This window comes from Pimephales promelas, chromosome 3 (genome assembly GCF_988280905.1).
Source record: "Pimephales promelas chromosome 3, fPimPro1.hap1.1, whole genome shotgun sequence".
NCBI lineage: Eukaryota > Metazoa > Chordata > Actinopteri > Cypriniformes > Leuciscidae > Pimephales > Pimephales promelas.
In genome coordinates, this window is record NC_142771.1 from 16,542,339 (window position 1) to 16,561,248 (window position 18,910).

General features: G+C 37.1%; 2 protein-coding genes across 3 annotated transcripts; both read right to left on the reverse strand.

Moving 5' to 3' along the window:
- Window positions 1-2,910: 2,910 nt before the first annotated feature.
- Window positions 2,911-7,596, reverse strand: dnal4a (dynein, axonemal, light chain 4a). Of its 2 annotated transcripts, none has more exons than XM_039687313.2 (4): window positions 7,495-7,596; window positions 4,592-4,674; window positions 3,849-3,941; window positions 2,911-3,647 (listed from the first exon to the last, which is right to left on the reverse strand). In XM_039687313.2, the coding sequence occupies exons 2-4, from the start codon at window positions 4,661-4,663 to the stop codon at window positions 3,483-3,485; spliced, it is 330 nt and encodes a 109-aa protein (XP_039543247.1). In that variant the 5' UTR covers window positions 4,664-4,674; window positions 7,495-7,596; the 3' UTR covers window positions 2,911-3,482. The 2 variants fall into 2 exon arrangements, with proteins under 2 accessions (XP_039543247.1, XP_039543248.1); XM_039687314.2 differs by having other exon boundaries at window positions 3,858-3,941; window positions 7,495-7,595.
- A 1,395-nt stretch (window positions 7,597-8,991) lies between these two features.
- nptxra (neuronal pentraxin receptor a) lies at window positions 8,992-18,334 on the reverse strand. Its single transcript, XM_089128387.1, has 5 exons — window positions 17,332-18,334; window positions 15,452-15,707; window positions 14,411-14,652; window positions 13,320-13,499; window positions 8,992-11,402 (listed from the first exon to the last, which is right to left on the reverse strand). The coding sequence occupies exons 1-5, from the start codon at window positions 18,007-18,009 to the stop codon at window positions 11,169-11,171; spliced, it is 1,590 nt and encodes a 529-aa protein (XP_088984513.1). The 5' UTR covers window positions 18,010-18,334; the 3' UTR covers window positions 8,992-11,168.
- Between the last annotated feature and the right edge of the window lie 576 nt (window positions 18,335-18,910).

Genomic DNA, 18,910 nt, shown 5'->3' on the forward strand with positions numbered 1-18,910 from the left:
CACTCTTTTCTTTTGCAGGAAGGTTCTGCAGCAAATGACAAATTCGTTTCAACTCTTTTCTCTTCCATCTTCACCCTCTTGGGTTTTAGTGCATATTTTTTGCATATGAAATCTCAGGCGTGATGCATTCTTTCTATCTAATGATCTCGTTTAATCTGGTCTTTGGCTCTCATTCCTCTTCCCGCCGAGTCTCTCTGTGGTATATTCCTGGTCAGCAAAATGTCAGGCAGATCCTGCAGTCCCCCAGAGAGAGCCAAGCTGTTAATGAGGAGTGCGAGCCAGAGGCACACAGCAACACCCTGCCAACTGAGCTCGGTTTTTCAGAAATACAGAGGAGGGGGAGAGAACAGAAAGAGAAGAGACTGGGAGATGTTGTGTTAAGAGAGGAAACAGTTTGAACTCATTGAGCAACAGATAGAAGGAGCTTGATGAAGTGTACAGACGAGGACATGGACTTTAGGAGGAGCTTATAGCCTTTAAACATGAAACAGGATGCTGGATTTAAAGCGATAGTTCACTTTGAAATTACTTTTTGATATGTTTTAGCTTACCTCAAGGGTATCCAAGATGTAGGTGTCTTTGTTTCCACAGTAGTTTTAATTTTGATATTTTGAGGTCACAGTTCTTGTCTGTCAGTCATATAATGGAGGTCAATGGTCACCAACACAAAGAGCATGCAAAGAGAAGTCCAAATTAAACATGATTTAATGACTCGTAAATGTAAGTACACAGATGGCATAAGACACGAAATGAGCGGTTTGTGTGAGAAAATGAACAGTATGTATATCTTTCTTACCTCTTGTAATCACAGTCACGTCCAAGTGATCCGAGGGCGAGGGCGATAGCGTTCAAAGGGGACGGGAAGTCATCCGACTCAGAGTGAGACTATTAGACGTCCTGGGTCACCGATGCTTTCAGTAGCTATTTCTTAGGCAATTGATGTGGTCAGTATAGCTATAGGTGTCTTATGCAGTCAGAATATTAATATTAGGCATCTAATTAGGCATGGTAATTTATGGTCTAATGCGCTCAGAGTAGCTATTGTAAGGAGTCAGGGGTTACCAACATAGTCAGGGTGGAGGTGAAGGGGGACACCTGGTTTAACGTAAGTCAGGTGTATAGGAGAAACCCACAATTCACATTTTTTTTAATGTTTATTTATCTAAACAGCAATTATTGCACAGTGTTGACAATAAAAATATTTAAACATTGAATAAAAGATCAGAATAAAGTCATTATAGGGTTTTAGGGGTGCATTTAAACATTGCAGGAACATTAGGATGGAACATTCTGATAAAATCTTGCAGCAAATCAAAAGCACCATTACTTGCATTATAATAGTTTCTCAGGATGATGTCAGTCTGTAACAAAATTGCATGCCTCCTCTGTGAAAAAACTTTGGCAGCAAGTTAAAAGTCAAAAGTGTTAAAACAGCAAACAATTAACTTAGAAATGGTCAAAAAATATTAAAATTAAATTTTGTTGTAATAACATTTGGTACAGGTCATTCTTGAAAACCCAGAGATGTAATTTCAGACTTGCATCAAACGTGAAGAATAGATACTACAATGTACCTGGTAAAATGTACCATTCTAATAGTGCTACAAACTATTAGAACAGGATTTAGTTCATAACGAGTTGAAAATTATGACATTTGTGAAACTACAGTCTGCAAAGTAGTACAAAAGAGTATTAATTGTATTATTGCATGACTACAGAAACCTGCAGAAGTTTAAAAAAAAAAAAAAAAAAAATCAGATAACTTTCTCACATTCAAGTATTCATGCTCTACAGATGCTGGGAAAAGGACAGTGCACAGGATTCCTGGGGTGAGAATGAAAGGATAAAAAAAAGCAATAGTGAAAAAGAAAGGGGAATCTGAAACAGGTGGCCAAGCAGCCCACTGAGAGAGACACTGTTGGACAGGAAACAGAATGAAAGAGAAAGAGAGAAAGCGAATGGATTTTTAAAACGACACATGAAATGGAGTGCAAAGACTGTTCTGTCCTGAACAGCCTCACACAGCAAACACACTCCTACGACAACCTGCCAGACAAATACAACGGAGTATTCTGAGAGACAGAAATGTGACATTCGTGTATCTTCAGTACCAAATGCACTGAAACAGATATTGGGATGGAATTACATTAAACAGCATTAATGCTCACAATACATATTTACCTCTTTAATGTTACACACTTTACTGTACAAATGTTTTAAGATGAGAAAGATTTTTTTAATTAATATTTTTTATCAATCAGAGGCATAACATTTAACTAAAGTGAGAGTAAATACATGTATAATGTTACAAAAGATTTCAATTTCTTATAAATGCTTTTTAAAAATTTCTATTTATTTAAATAACCCTGAAGAAAAATGCATCACGGTATCCATAAAAATATTGAAACAATAACTCGTGAGCCTCAAATCAGCATATTAGAATCATTTATGAAGGACACTGAAGAATGGAGGGATGATGCGGAAAATTCAGCTTTACCATTACCGGAATAAATTACATTTTAAAATAGATTCAAATAGAAATTTTAAAATGTAATAAAATGACACAATATTAGTGTTTTATGCAATAAATGCAACCTTAGTGAACTTAGGAAATCTTCCAGACCCAAAACATTTGACGGTAGTGTATTTCTGAGTGAAATAGGATATTCATCATCAAGAGCAGGACTTGATTGGTGGGTGAGCGTTACATACCAGTTAATCTGCCAGACAAAAAAGACTGACTAATAGCTATTTGGCTCTTGGTAAACATTGTTCAAGAGCACACACAACCGTGTTGTCAGAAAAGGAAAGCAGATTCTGTTTGGAACATGAAAAATTAGTTTGCAACCCAATTACTGTAATACACAATGCATTTCTGAATGAAAAATGACATTCACTAAGAAAAAAGCGTAAGGCTGCACTTCATTTTATCCACTGGGAACTGAATGTCTCATGAAAAGTAGCTGTTTCATACCAGAATGTTGACAGGCGAGATTTTAAAATAAGATGGATTGGTGGCATCAGCTGAAAAGGAAAGTCTCTTGTGAGAAGGTTGAAAGATTACAAATGCAAAAGTTTTCTTTGGAATGATGTGCTATGATGAACTGCGCATGATAAGACCGGAAACATGATTTGAGAAAGTAAAGGGGACAGGAAGAGGACAAAAAGAAAACTATTTCTTGACTAGGTCCTGCAGTCAGTTGCAATAAACTTCTTACGTTTATTATAAACGCTATAAAAACAATCTTACAATCTGTGTGTTAAACTCAAAACCGTAGCCTATACTTTAAAAATCAAGACGGAAAAAGACTCATCTGGAGAAGTGCATAGGAAATAGGAATCTGTATCTTTTCGTCCCCTCATACACAATTTCACACGCTTAACGCACACACGTCAAGTCAAATAGGGCTGCATAGTTAAGACGGGTCCGCGAGTATAAATATCTCATATTGGCAATTGTGTGGGCATTGCAGGAAGTGACATCAGGAGCATTTCCAAACGCACACGGCCAGACTTCCCCCGAAGAACATGTAGAGCAGGTTCTTGACTTCATGGGTCACCTCGAACCCAAACCCCTCACCGATCACCACATGCCACGAACTGCCAAACTTCTTATCCATGGACTCCTTGATCATTTTGGCAGCATTCTGAAAATAGAGCGAACCAGCGAGAAAGAGAGCAAGATGAAAGCATGTAGGCTAGTAGAGCAGTCCAGATGGCCCGACTATGAGTGTGTGAAACGTCCTGACTCAGTACTAGACGGAAACCCAGAGCCCAACCCTACCTGTGTGACCTGGGAAGCACATTTATCTGAAAGCCTGTGCTTAATAACATTAACACACACAAACCTGACTGACCTCATTGTTAGAGGCAAATTTCTCACAGGCTGTGACGCAGAGCTCCATGGTCTCCACGCGCATCTCCTCTGCCATATCCGTGTGCTGTAGAAAAGAAGAAAAAAAAAACTAGATTATTTTCTGAGGCCCCTACATTATATGTAGCATAAGTATTTCCATAAGTAATATGAAGTATACATTGCAGTTCAAATGTTTTGGCTCAGTATGGTTTATTTTATTTTATTCATCGAGGACACATTAAATGTCAAAAGTGACAGTAAAGACTATTTCGACATTCTATTTCAAATAAGTGCTGTTTTTTTCATCAAAGAATTCAGTTTTCACCAAAATATTAAGGGGGTTACTTGTTTTCAACCTTCATGATAATAATAATAATAATAATAAGAAATGTTTCTTGAGCAGCAAATGTTCATACTAGTATGCTTTCTGAAGGATCATGTGACACTGAAGACTGGAGTAATGGTGCTAAAATTTTAGCTTTGATCACAGGGATAAATTACATTTGAAAATATAGTTGAATAAAAATGAGGTGCAGTATGTTCAATTGACCAAGGCAGTGCAAAATATTAAGATTGTGAAAATAAAATGCATGATGGATAAAGATGTTGAACTTTTTTTTAAGGATGAAAAAGGGAGCAGTTTGAATGATAACCCTAATACAGACAAACACAGACAGATGCATTCATAACTGGTTCTTTCTATCTAGGTCACAGCATCAGTCGAGCTGCACCCACCCTGATGAGCGGAAAGCTTTGCAGTCTTTTGTAGTCGGCATCCTCTTTTTTACCATCACCGGTTTCAGCCATCCTTTTCTTTACTAAAAAGAGAGAAAGAGAAACAGAGGGATTAGTGATGAAAAAAACCCAGAACATTAGGTCAAATCTCTCACCCCATTAAGTAACAAAAAATTGCAGAAGAGCAAAAATCGTATATTTTCAGCAAGGGAGAATGAAAAACATTTGTTTGTGAGCAAAATTACCAAATGACATTCATTATTTTGTGTTTTTAAGCAAAATGCCAACATTCTCTTGCGGGTTGACTGTTGTCAGCAAATATGTAAATTTATAAAAAAAAAACTAAAAAAAAACATTGAGGATAGAAATACTATTCTTAAATATATTGCTATTATTTATAAAGCTCTTGGGAAACTTTGATAATGATTTTTGAAAATGAGTACCCCAACATCAAGTAAATAAATTAATAAAGGCCTTCTAAAGCAAAGCAATTAGTTTGTGTAAGAAAACATTCATATTTAAGACGCTAACGCTACAAAGTAAAATTCTAGCTTCCGGTGTGGTGAAGAGATGAGTCCCCCTGAAGAGATGAGTCCCACCTTAGGACCCAAGCAATCCGATTGGTTCAAAGCTAGTTTTATGGGTAAACGCTTTAGTGCCTGGTTACAAATTAGAGAAAATTAGTTTATTATAAGAGACATTTGAAGTACGTTATAAGAAATCATTAATGTATTTTAACTTATATGTTTCATATACTAGTATAACCGAAGCTGTAGATTGTAAATTTAAACATTTCTCGTTCTTATTGTTTTTAGTTTGCTTAGTAGCATAGCATTTATCCGCGGCAAACGTCAGAATGACTAGCCGAGTTAAGGCTGTTCCAGGCGGGCTAGTTAGATGTGCTGCTGATCCCTGGTTCTGACAACTCCGAAAACGTCAGAACAATGTTTTAAAAAGGCGCAATCTTTATAAATAAATCACAGATTTGAACTTTAAACAACTATATTCTCGACTTAAAATTACATTTCATGACACAATAACAGTAATATTTTCTCCTCTTCTGTTGACGCAACCTACTAATAAACGTATTACTTGAAAAGCGCTGAACAAACATTTAACTTGATGGCAACAAACTGCTTTTATCAAGTTATCGTGAGAACATATTTAGATCAGGCATACTACTGGCATACTATGGGGTCCTAAGGTGGGACCCATCTCTTCAGGGGGACTCATCTCTTCACCACACCGGCCAAAAGCAGTATAATTGCGTCTAAACAGCAACTTACGCAACTTGTGATGTCGGAAGTAGCGTAGTGCGTCATGGAGTAGTGCATGTCACATTAATCGCATAAGTTGCGCTTTACACTTAAGTCGAATTCGTATGCTTGTTTGGCCGGAAGCTAGTTATATTACTTTATAAAGTTTTAAATATTAATATTTTTTCTTATACAAAGGGATCACTTCACTTCAGGAGGCGTTTTTTAACCCCATGAGCAGTGTGGAGCATTTTTATCATGGATAGATAGACTTTTATGGACTTCAAAAAAAGAAACGGCCATTCACAGCCATTATAAAGATGGGAAGAGCCAGGACATCCAAATCTACAAAATAGTGGATTACTCAGTAAATATACATCCATGACAAAATATTGGCTTCCATCACCATTTACATTTGTCTTTCTTAAGACTTTTGTTTGTTTACATTTTTGAACATTTGAATATGGAAAGTTTCGGAAATTTGGTTGATTTGACATGGAATGGAGTCCCGTAGGAGTTTCACTGAAACAATATGTTAAAATATCTTAAAAACTGTTATCTTGAAAGTAGTGTGACAGTAGTGATTACTTTAAAACTTACAAATCTAAAACAATTTTAAAACAACCTTTTTTTCTAACTGTATAACAGATAACTATTGTTCAGAGTTTTCAATACCTCATACTGAGAGATTACATGGAATATTTGTAGTTTTATAGCTTCATTTGTCAAACCACAAATCATTTAAAACAAACTTAAAAACTTTAACAAAGGCAAATTTAAAGTAGACATGAAACAGTTGTGATATTCTATTAGGGTTATATTTTGTCCATGGGAAATTAATTGAATGGTTGTAGTTTGCTATTGCTGTGATCTCATGTGAGTGACAGGTTGTCTCACCCTCATGTCGTCAGATTTATTATAAATAACACTGCAATATTCCACAAAATAATAATAATAATAACAATAATTGTCAATTTAGATTTCTTGGTGACTTTAACTTTAAATTTTGAAGGACTGACCAGTTCTAATACAAACGTAAATGTATTTTAATCTAAAATCTTGATGTTGAAAAAGAAAAGTCAGCAAATGTAAAGTTCGTAACGCGTAAACTGTTATTATCACGTGTTTTTAAGTAACACAAATTGTTACCGTAAAAGTATTTTGCATTCATTGGACAAATACTTTCACTCTAAAGAACAGTCAACAGACAATTATTTAATCAGTTAAAGATGTTCACAGAATTGTTTAAAACTAATTATTAGAGAGAACGGTGAGAGTAGTCCCAAAACAGATTGCTTATATAACAAACTGAACCAGTCTTGCGACTAAATTCACACCAAGTTGTCGTAGTCCAAGTAAAAATAAAAAATAAAAAAAAAAACCCGGCTAGTGCAAAATTACATGTTTTCAGTATTTAGTGCATTAACTTATAATGTAAAAGTAAATGAAAATTATACAAAAAACACGTGTCGAGTAAGCGTTTGTTTTTAGCATCTCTGAGCTAATGTTAGCTTGCTAACTCGACACCATGACTTAAAACGCTACGACAGATAGATTACTGAAAACAATCGACAAATATAAGCATGTAAACCATTTAAAGCTCTGAAATAGTTCATTTAACGTTACCACCACAGTTCAATAACGTACCGTTCTGTCGCGCTGAACATAGACACTTTCCTCCACTGGTGTTGTCATGGATACACACTGGCCTTGGCAACCTCCGACCCACGTGACCTGTTAATTTCCGCCTCCGTCCGCTGAATTTCTTTTTATGCCATATGATTTTCGGACAGTAGCATTAACTTTTTTGTTGGTGTATTTCCACGGTACTCGAAGTCATATATCTAAGAATACCACAGTATACTTTTTTTTTTTTTTTTTTGCAAGTGGTGGCTCAGTGACAGTAAAAAAAAAAAAAAATGTGTTTTTGTGTTAAACCATAGACTGTAAAAAAAAAAAAAAAGATTAAAAGCTTTCATGGTTAAAACAGGGTCAGCCGGTTGGTATGCCACGCATGTCAGTAAACCTTTTGTTATTTTGCTTATAATGGCATTAAAGCAGTTCAATCATGAATCATCTGTGAAAGAGAGGTGTAATCCCAGCGGGAATTATGACATTTTGGAGATTAAGGAAACTAGGTAATGTGGGACATCCACATTAGTGTTCTGCATTAATCTAACCAAAGTTCTGATCAGGATTGTTTAAAATGGCTCACACGTCTTTTATTATTTATTGGTCCATGTGCAGATGTTATTAAGCCTGGCTGCCATCACCGCCCACACCGCCAACACAAATAACAGGATTTCATAACAGAGACTAGAGGTTAAAATACCTCCTACACATCCTTCCCAAACTATTCACATCTCCACAGGGTACTCTGGTGTCTTTTTTTTTAATGCATTACTTATTTATTGGAATTTTAGAGTTGTAAAAAAACTCAAAGCAGCAAACAGAGTTGGAGATTCCCTGCTAAACACTTGATTTAAGATTAATCACATGAATATGGTTCTTAAACAAAGCATTTTCTTCTTGTGAAGAAGATTTTAGAACCAATGAGGTTCATTCTCGTGTTACGCAGCACATTTGAGCTTTTGCAAGAACTAATTAGGTTCATTCTTGTGTAACGTGGTTTAACAGGTACAGAAAGTACACTGTTAAAATACATGTATTGCTTGTTAGAAGTCACCCAAAATGGTTTATTTGCGGATATACCTGCCTGATTGAGATAACAGTTTCCCCTTTAATTGATGTGATGTCATAAACTAACATCATTTCCTGTTCTGTCTCCTCCTCTTTGCATTGGTGATGCCCTGGAGATTATTTTGGGCTCCTGATAATATTATTTAATATATACTGTATTCACTCTAATTTTTGTATTATTTTACTTATCAGTCATTTTACTCTTTTTGAGCAATGATTGTCTTATAACACTAGAAAACTAGACATTTTGGGTGTACAATTACATTCAGTCAATATGTACAAGGATGAATGGGACTAATAAACAGAAATAGAGCACAGCCTCTCAAAAACATTACATTCTCTCACATCATGGATATTTGTACATCCCCTACTTCTGTAAAAACAAAAAACAAAAAAAAAAAACTGAAAAACAACACGGCGAGAGAGATGAAAGAGTACACTGCCTTTGTTGTGCTATATATATTTTATTCTCATTGCCATCTTAGATATTAACGCATTTTTATCTCAATTTCAACACAAAGACAGAATTCAAGAAATGAACATTAAGACAGAAGAAAGATTAGAAAAATGTAAATGAGTAAATCCTTTGTGTAGAAAAACGTTCAAGCAAAAAGAGAGAACTTTACATCCAACTTCCAAGACTTCACTCAAAAACAAATATATTCCAGAAAAGGTAACAGTATTTAGCAATCATTTGTAAACCACTCTTTCTGAATACAATTCAAAGCTTGTTCATGTACAAATTTACCATCACAAAATGACCACTGAAATGCAAACAAACAGGCATTACACTAACAATAGCAACTATACATCAGAAAGAAAAAATATTCAGAGCTGAAAACATTATGATGATCATGTGCAGTTCAATTATGGCCACGGAATCTCAAAACACATGCCAATAAAAACAACTGCAACACACAAAATGACATCCATAATCTCAGTTTTGTGTGTCCGTATATATGTCTTGTCTGATTGCACATTTGGGACAGCATTCTTGTGTTTGACAAGGCCACAAAATAGGCCTTTTTCAGCCTGCTGCATTTTACATAGAAACTATATTGAGTATAATCCACATAAAGCATATCATATTTGTGATGTAATTTACATAAGCTTTTTATCAAGAGATCTCTATTCAGTCACAGTTGAAGTCGAGACATGGGGGATGGTGGGATATACATGTGGTGTAAATAATATACATTAATCATATGGAATGTTTGTTGCTTATTTTACAAATATAATTTTGAGTAGATTTTTTTAATATAAATCTATATATGCTATATTTGCTCATTTCTCAGCATGAGAAGATATTTATTTGTCTGTGGATATTTGCAGATTACATTGAACAGGAACACTGAAAACAGCATGTCATTGCAGATGCCACATTATAAAGGGTTTCAAAACTATGGCTTTAAAGGTTAATTAATAGCTATTCGTTGAAATATTGCTAGCCAAATGCCTTCTATAACAGCTCATGTTTCTGTCGTTCGTTCTAATTCGTTGTGAATCTGATGATGTTAAAGGGTTTTTAATGGAGGAGAATTCAGGACTGGCCTGACCAATAGGATTCAGTCTGTTAGAGTGATCACCATAGAAACAGTGTGATTCAAAAACATCAAAAAAAAAAAAAACTTGAATAGATCAAACATACAAAAAAACCTAGTATAAAAAATGGCAGAGTGAAAGCAAACAAATTCCCAGCAGTTTGAGTGTGTGTTTTTCAAATCTAATCTCAATCAAATAGGCTACATTGTATAAATAACAACAAATCTGAAAGAGTATGCAAACTTTGAACTGTGGTAAAAAATAAATCCTTTTATCAAGTACTGAGACTGAAGATCGAACATCAAATAATGTTTGCCACTAGTACAAAAAATGTCAATAACTTAAAACATTCTCATGCAAAACCCACCCCATGATGCTAAGGTTTTGCTAGGGCATTGCTATGCGTTTGCCAAGTCGTCCAGAATGGTCTTTAGCATTGCTAAGGTGGTTGCTAGGACATTGATAAGTGGTAAAGAACCAATGATATTGGATAAGATAATCTGGTCCCTAGATATGGTCGAATTTGGCCGAAAATTTCCCAGACTCCAAAATTCGCAGACAGTATGTAAAGAACAGCTCACAAGTCACTTTCAAACCAAGAAGCTTTCTTTTGGTCAATCACATGACCAATTTAAATTGTTCGCCTGGATTCCTTTTAAAAAGACTGTATTTTATTTGCGAAAATTCACCAAACAACAGTAAATGTGACTCAGTAAATCTATAGGATATTTGCACCCATTTTTTATCATCCACCAAGTGCATTTTTTTTTTGGCTTGCTTAAAAAATAAGAGCACACTCTTCCTCAACAAGTCACACAATTTGAGGTATCATTCTTGTTTGTAGCACAAATGGTGTGGGTCGAGCTATATGCGCTGAAATTTAACACTACGGGTTAGGGGTTTGTTCAAAACACTAACCCTGAGCTGTAATGATAGTGAGGCTTGTTTCAGCAAACACCACTAATAAAAACCTTTGCCTTGAAATCAACATACATATCTGATGGTGGCTTGGGTTTCTGATGAATCTTTTCTATTTCTGAAACCATCTCTGACCCTTTAAACAACCCCTCAGGTGTCCATCACTGTATGGCACTGGTGCGATGCTGGCAATGTTCGGCCGGTTGCTTGGTGACGCCTCCGAAAACCTCTACCTCACGGCTGGTCCACGGGACTACGTTACCCAGCATCCCTGTGCTGCAGTGGGCAAGAGCAGAGAGCTCTACGTGTGAAAGTGGCCGGTCCCACACATTAAACTGAGACAGCTCTCCCACCATAGCCCGCGACACCTCGAAACGAAGACCGCCCATTGAGCTCTGCAGGAGACAGGAAATCATATTCAAAATATAATTATTATTATTTTTTAATTATTGTAAAAAAAATATCATATTAGAAATTCTAAATATTATTTGAAATGAATATATATATAAGGTTATATATATATATATATATATATATATATATATATATAATAAATGTGGGGCTTTTGTGTGTTTTTTGTAAAACGTTTTTTTATTTTATTTAATGATTTTTATTAAATTATTTATTAATTCCTCAGAAGCACTCATTGCAACAGTCAAATTCTAAACAAACTTAAGAAGCAACATCCAGTGAGACGATGAAAAAATATTAGTGTTATCAGTGTAAAATCTGATAGTGTGAAAACCCAATACACAATTTTGTTGTTGTTGTCCAAAATTGCACTTAAACTTCATCCAGCCCTAAAAGTATGGTCCCGGACACTTTCACAAATGTATTATAAAAACTCTGCATAGCCAAGGACACTAAAACTGCCCCGTTTGTATCATGTCAGAAAATTCCCAGAAAAATTCCATGCTAAATGAAAACATAGAAACAAGTTTTTAGGAAACAAGGTTTCCTTTACATATATACTGTATATATATATATATATATATATATATATATATACTGTATATATATATATATATATATATATATATATATATATATATTTATTTATTTATCACAGCAGTCCACAGCTTAAAGGGATACTTCATGATTTAGCATTAAGCTTTGTATTAGTAGAAAACCAGTAGTATTTTCAAATTACCATACTTTCTACTCTCATATCCCTCTGAGACGAGAGATTTATGTATTTTTTGTCTGGAAAAAATCCTCAGATGACGCAAAAATTGTCATTTTGCATCATCGGAGGATTTTTAGGCCAGGGGCTAAAGACTACAGTCAGTAGTAGGGGCTGTCCCACATGTTTTCAACCCGCCCATAGAGGGTGGGATATCACTCACAGAATGTACACATAGTGTCAGCCATCTTTTTTGGAAGCTAAGCTAAGCTAGCAGGCTCTTGTTCTGTGGAGAAAGCGGAGTAGTAGGGGTTACCATTCATCCTCTTTTTGCCAGACATGTCCGGCCGTCGATGTCCGCGATTCAGCTTTTGCTTTCTGCAGTCGACATTCAAAGTTTATTTGCACACCTTTTGTTTCAATCTAACTACATTTAGATTCACCAATTGGAATGAATGTAGTGTTTACATGAAAGCTAAACAAGTGATCGGTTGATGTGCATGTTAACATTGCTAATAAAATTCCCGCTCCTCTGTGAGAGAAACGAGACCGGTGTCTCACAGGTGTTGCTCATCGGTAATCACGCCACCAACCTCGCGTCATTCTCCCGAAAGCCCCCAGTTCGTCCCCAGTCTCGTCCTGCTCGCCACAGTAAACATAACAAATGGCGACTGTAGAACGCAAAAGCCGAATCCCGGACATTTTGGACAATCTCGAAATCCCGGGCAGACTCATCACGGAGACTCACTAGTAGCCTAGACTTGTTGTTTAACTACTGTGCTCCATTACCGTTTCTAGATCAGCGAAGCAAGTGCATTCTGGGAGTTGTCTTTCATCCACATAAGCCAACAATACATTTTCTGGCTTTTCAGTCTATAAAGCTCAAAATTCAAAAATAAATTCACATTTCTTCTACATAAATGACCCCTTTTAAATACACATTCATCTTTCCAGATGTGAAGTATCCCTTTAAAGCACAACCTTAGACTACAACATAGACCAGAGAATGATTTTAATGTAAGGTATGCAGGAGTTTAATGAAAGAGGGATGAAGAGGGCAGGAAAAGGTAAAGGAAAAGATGAACAAACATAATGAGTTTTACAGCATGTGCAGAGTGAATCCTAAATGCTGCTCATCTTGACCTGTCACCATCTGGCAACCAGTTACAAGAGCCAAAGTCTGACGTACCTGTTCTTGGCCAAGCATGAGGGTTCCTCCCCGTCGGATGCTGTGACGGGTTGCCAGGCCACTTCCTTCACTCTTTAGCTTGCCCCCTAGGTAGGCATGCCACGCTCCAGCTCTCCGGTTCCAGCTCACACACATATGCTGCCATCTGCCCACTGTTAAGTTGAGAGGTATCAGCGCCACCTAAAGGATGGAGGATCCAAAAAAGAAAATCCCAAATTACAAACCAAAGACTGATCCTGTGGTCCATGTGCTTAGATAATTGAGACCAGCCTGAAAGCCTGAGAGATTATCTTACTGTCCACTATTACAGCTCTGAAAAACACACAGGCAAAAAAATTCCATTGATGTAACATTCCGTAATAGCTGTCAGAGGTCAATCTAAGCATCTGTTCATCTTTTACCAAAAACATCCCTTAAAATCCTAATAGAATGACAGCTATTACAATAAAAAAAAAGAAACAATATTGTTGAAATCACTTTCAGAATGTTTTTTTTTCCAGCTTATGACGGATAAAAACTTTGACAACCAATCAGAACCCGAGCTTGAGCATTTAAAGCGGCAGGTTTGGATCATTATTGTTATATTCATAGTTATAGTTCTTGGTGAGAATGGCTCTAAACTAATTAATATGGGTCTGATCAGTCCCAGTTGTGTTATGTTCCATTGATGATTCAAGTCAATACGTTTTAGATTCCAGTACAGATTTGAGTCAGTGATCAGGTATCAGTGGCATGACCAAATATATTATAGTCTAAGGGGCTTTTACACAGAACCTTTTTGGATTCCACTGCACTGCTTTTTATTGTTTTTTAAGTCTAAACATGCACTAGATGCTTACAATTTAAAAGCACAGAAAATACCTAGTCATGTACATTCAAGTCTTTCGGCAAATGACAGTCAGTTCTGTCAATGGATCACACAAGTGAATTATTTTGCTAAGGCAGATGTTCACTATATTTAAAAAAAAAAAAAACAGAGTTCCCAGAATTACCGATTTAACGGTGTTGAACAACAAATTGTTTTAAAGGAACCAACATCAGAATCAGAATCGTTAAAAACATCTGTCAAATATCATGGTGTGTTGCGCTACCTCATTATTAATGATGAGCTCAATGGGCCCATGAACCAACTGCTGAAGCACAAACTCGTGGCTCTGGTCAGAAACAGCATAAGAAACTGTTGTTCCCAAGATGCTCTTTCCAGGTTTGAGCCACATGCAGACAGTCAGAGTGTGGAGAACAGGGATTTCCTGCTTTATGATAGCATACATGGAAGCGCTCCGTACAGGAAATGAGAGCCTGTAACCCTCTGGAAACTTGTTCTCAGAGACACCTGTGAAAAAAAAAAGTGAGAAATCAAATGAAAGGCAAAGAGTGCATTGAATTACTTTTGCCACTTCGACTCGGCGCATATATAGCCTATATGGACTTGGCGCAGTAATATCATCACTCCGGAGAGTGAGTGGACTTTTCACGAGTGATGATAATACTGCGCCAAGTCGAAGTGCTGTGGTGTGGTATTCCGCCATAAATATATATCCACTTTACACTCTTAGAAAAGTGCAACGTTTTATTTTGTGTCACCGTCCTAGGTCAAGTTCCACTGCTCGAGTAACTGTATTAAGGAAATAACAGTTCAAAATGAAAAAGTAGTGGAGTATTCCTGGGCAGGTTCAATACAATTTAACCTCTGTTGACAGTGTGTTAATCTATCTGTGGTGATTATCAGAACATTAGTTTTGACTCATTGCAAAATGATTTCCATTGTAATACACTTACAATGGAAATCTAGAAAAAAAAAATGTTTTATATGTAAAAGAAAATTATCTCGTCATCTTCTCAAATTTCATGCTGTTCCAAAACTTTAAAGAAGGTACTTTGGAGAACACTGGGAGCCAAACAACATTAGACCCCAATGACTTCCATTGTATTGAAAAATGGTATACATATTTCTTTTCGATTCTTGAAATATCTTTTTAGGTTTCACAGGTGAAAGAAAGCAACAAAACCTGAGGGCGAGTGAATGATGGCAGGTTCATTTTTTTGATCGAACTATATCTCTGTAAGTTTTTGTCAGATCAGTCTTTTAAAATCAATATTTCATCCAGCAGTAAATCCGACCTCTTCCTCACCTTTCTCCAGAGTGCTTATCCGTTGGTGTACAGTGTCCAGTCCATAATCAATATCCTCCTGATGTTTCTGTGTCTCTTTGCGCAGAGCTTTCCTCTCTTCCTCCAGCAGTTTTATCTTTCTCTTCAGTTCTCCTTCCAGATCCTCCACTCGTCTCTGTGCAGCTGCCACTGGTGTACGGGCAGCGCTAGAGGCAGCACCTGCTGCTTTCTGTGAGCTTGAGTCTGAATGATTGAACGCTGGCACTGACATTTCAGACTGAAAAAAGACAGTCAGTCATTTTTTCACTGTGTGATGTAATGTAGCAACCTCATCTATCAATATTACGTGAATGCAATGTGAATGCATTTAACAAACTACTCATTCTTATTACTCAAAATGCAATTATTAACCTCCTTTCAAGAGTAAATTATGCATCTTATCTCCCGAACAAATGAAACACTGCCTAAATTCAAGATTGAATAATACATCATGTCATATTAATGATTAATTAAACAGAATCATATTTTAAAGCAAATAATGCATCCCTTGATGGGGCTTCTTGCAAGTATGAGAGAGGTTGGATGTGTAATGAGACCAATTTCAATTTCCCAATACTTGCATGGAAATAACAAGTTCATTTCTACTCTATTATGATGGGATCATTACAAAGGCATCTGCACCCTAGAGCTCCCAATCACAGCTGCAGGAGTCCATAATATGCTTTCAGTGAAGTGTGTCATGTTTCTCATCTCTCCCCTGCTGTCACACATGCTGGAGTCACTGATAAACTCAGGCTCCTTGCTTTTTAAACATACATTCTTCAGTATATCTGCTGTTTACCCTTTATTTTTCTTTGGTATGTAAATAGGCTGCTGTTTAACTGCTCCTTCAAGCAGGCTATATCTAGATATAAGACTGACAGATTTGGGTTAGATCGAGGTTAATCAGATGCTAAAATGTGGTCCTGATGAGGATGTAATTTGTTGTTCCCATCGGCTCGTAAAGCATGAAATCGACTCACTTTAGCCCATGTTTCCATCGAACCCCAATCAGAGACGCGCATCTTGGCGCACAGCGATAAATCAAGGCACAGGCGCACGATCGTACGTGAGCTGAAACGCAATTCAAGACTCGCGGAGGGATAAACTTTACAAGCACACTGCAGCACCTATTCTTACATGTTCAAAACAGGTTGCTATAGCCTACTAATAGCGTTTATCAACAGGTCAGAAAGTAGCCATCTAGCACCAGCTCATTCAAAATACTTTTGAATGACCATTTATATTAAATGACTGAAATGTATGCTATTGTTTTTTTTAACAAAAATTAGCCTGCAATAGAAGATATTTTGCTTAAAAGCCTATATTTATATTTGAGAAAAGTTTTTTCCAGCCATTTCAAAGACAGTGTGACGTAATATATGCAAGAAACGATTTTGTTGTCATGTGACTTTAATCATTAAGTTTTTAATTTTGAACTAATTTAGCCTATAAAAGCCACGATTAGGTTACTGACAGCAGATTCACGCCTGAAAAATGTAATTTTACAGATATTTTATTCTTAAATGTTCTTTTTTTTTTTAAACAGCAGCATTTATTTTTTGGAAAATAATATCCAAGAACAGTAGCCTATTTAAGCCTACCTTTAGGGCCTACGCTTTTTTTCTCGCCTACTTACATATAAGTATGTCATAGGCTATTCTATAGGCCAATTTATTTGTTTTATTATTATTATTATTATTATTTTACAAATATGTGGAATCAACATGACTGCTACATTAATACAAACTAAATTTTCTATTTCATAAGCTATATGTCCCATTCTTAACATCTATTATCATTTAACTTGATTCTCAGCCACAATAAATAGCCTATCTTACAAGATCTTACGGTTTTCTTACCTCCAGTTTCTCAATGCGGTCTTTCATTTGAGTTATGGCATACCCCAGCTCCTCCACCGCATGAGCCGTCCGCACTGAGGATCCCGCATCGTCCCGCATCATGAGTTGCTCCTTATTGTCTTTTCGCGCATCCCCAAGTCCAGCGCTCCGTTCCGGGACCTTCCGTCCCTTCAAGCCACTCTCGCATTCCGAAAGCTTTACCGTTAGCTCCCGTATAGTTCTCTGATCGGTGAGGATCTCATCTTTCTGCTGTAGGACGGTCTGTCGGAGCTCCTCGGCGGTGGTGCGGAGGTACCCCCAGTCCTCTCCCGCGTATAACGACTGGTCGTCCGCTTGTTGCTGAAAGTTTTTCGGGTTGCACTCACCGGCGGGGACAGGGGTGCAGATGAGTCTGCTGTAGGTGACCTGTTGTTCGCTTCCACCGGTCCCTAGTCCCGTCAAACCGTAGAATGTTGGCGCCTCCGGTCCTCCTCGTTCTCTGCTTGTCGCATCAGTGCCGTGGAGAGCGTCCAGCGGTCCTGATCGAGCGACGGATCCGGAGGGAAAAGCCTTCCCGGTTGCGCCCGGTGACAGCGACTGGTTGTCGGCCAGGGGCTGTGCTGCGGCCGCGGATGCCGGTGGAGATCCGCTGTGGACTGCGGCGATGATGCAGATGACCGCTCCGATAAATGCCACCATCCCGGCGGCCAAAATTACAACGATAAACTTCAGGGTGGCGGTTAAAAAATCAGCAATGGAAAGAAACAAAAAGATAACAGGGATATTTAGACCTTAAGAATGAATTAATTTCATCAATAAATTCTTCAAACCACGACTCAATGTCAACAGCTTTTCTTCTGTAGGCTACCCCTAATTTGTCCACCGGCAGAACGCATCTCTCTATATCTCCATCTCGGTATTACCGAGGGGACAACAAGAGGTGGGGGTTTAGCTTACACATCATCAGGGGTGGGCTGCACATGCGAGGGAGGTGGAGACAACATCAACCTCATGCTCGACCAATGTGAGCTACATTTCATGTCGTCTGAAAAATATATGTAGAGGTGCTTAGCATTAGCAGGATGCAATATAGCCCGGGGAGCTGCGTCTAAACTTATCATATGATAGGAATAGGCTATGCTATTTCATATTTTAATACAATGTATAAACATATTTAATTATATAAAAAATCGATCTATCATAAAATAGCCCAGGCTATATCTATTGTAAAATCTTTTTTTTTTTTTAAATTAAGAATTCAAAAAAATGCAAGAAATAAGACCTATCATTACAGTATGCAAAAAATGTAGCCAGTTTTTTATGTTACTTTAGTTTACTTTATGGCGAACGTCACATGAACAAACAAAGCAGGTCTCATTGCATCGAAGAAAAACTGCGTCCGAAATCTCTTACTCTCTTGAGCAAGTATAGGCTTACTTTAATAGTAAATACATCACGACTGCTTCAAAATTAGGCCCTAAACGTTATACAGCGCATATAACTGACGTCTTGGGACGTCTTTTGACCATACGTCAATATCCGCCTTTTTAGCGCCCCCTTAAACGTCGGTAGATGACGATCTCGGGCCGTCATACAACTG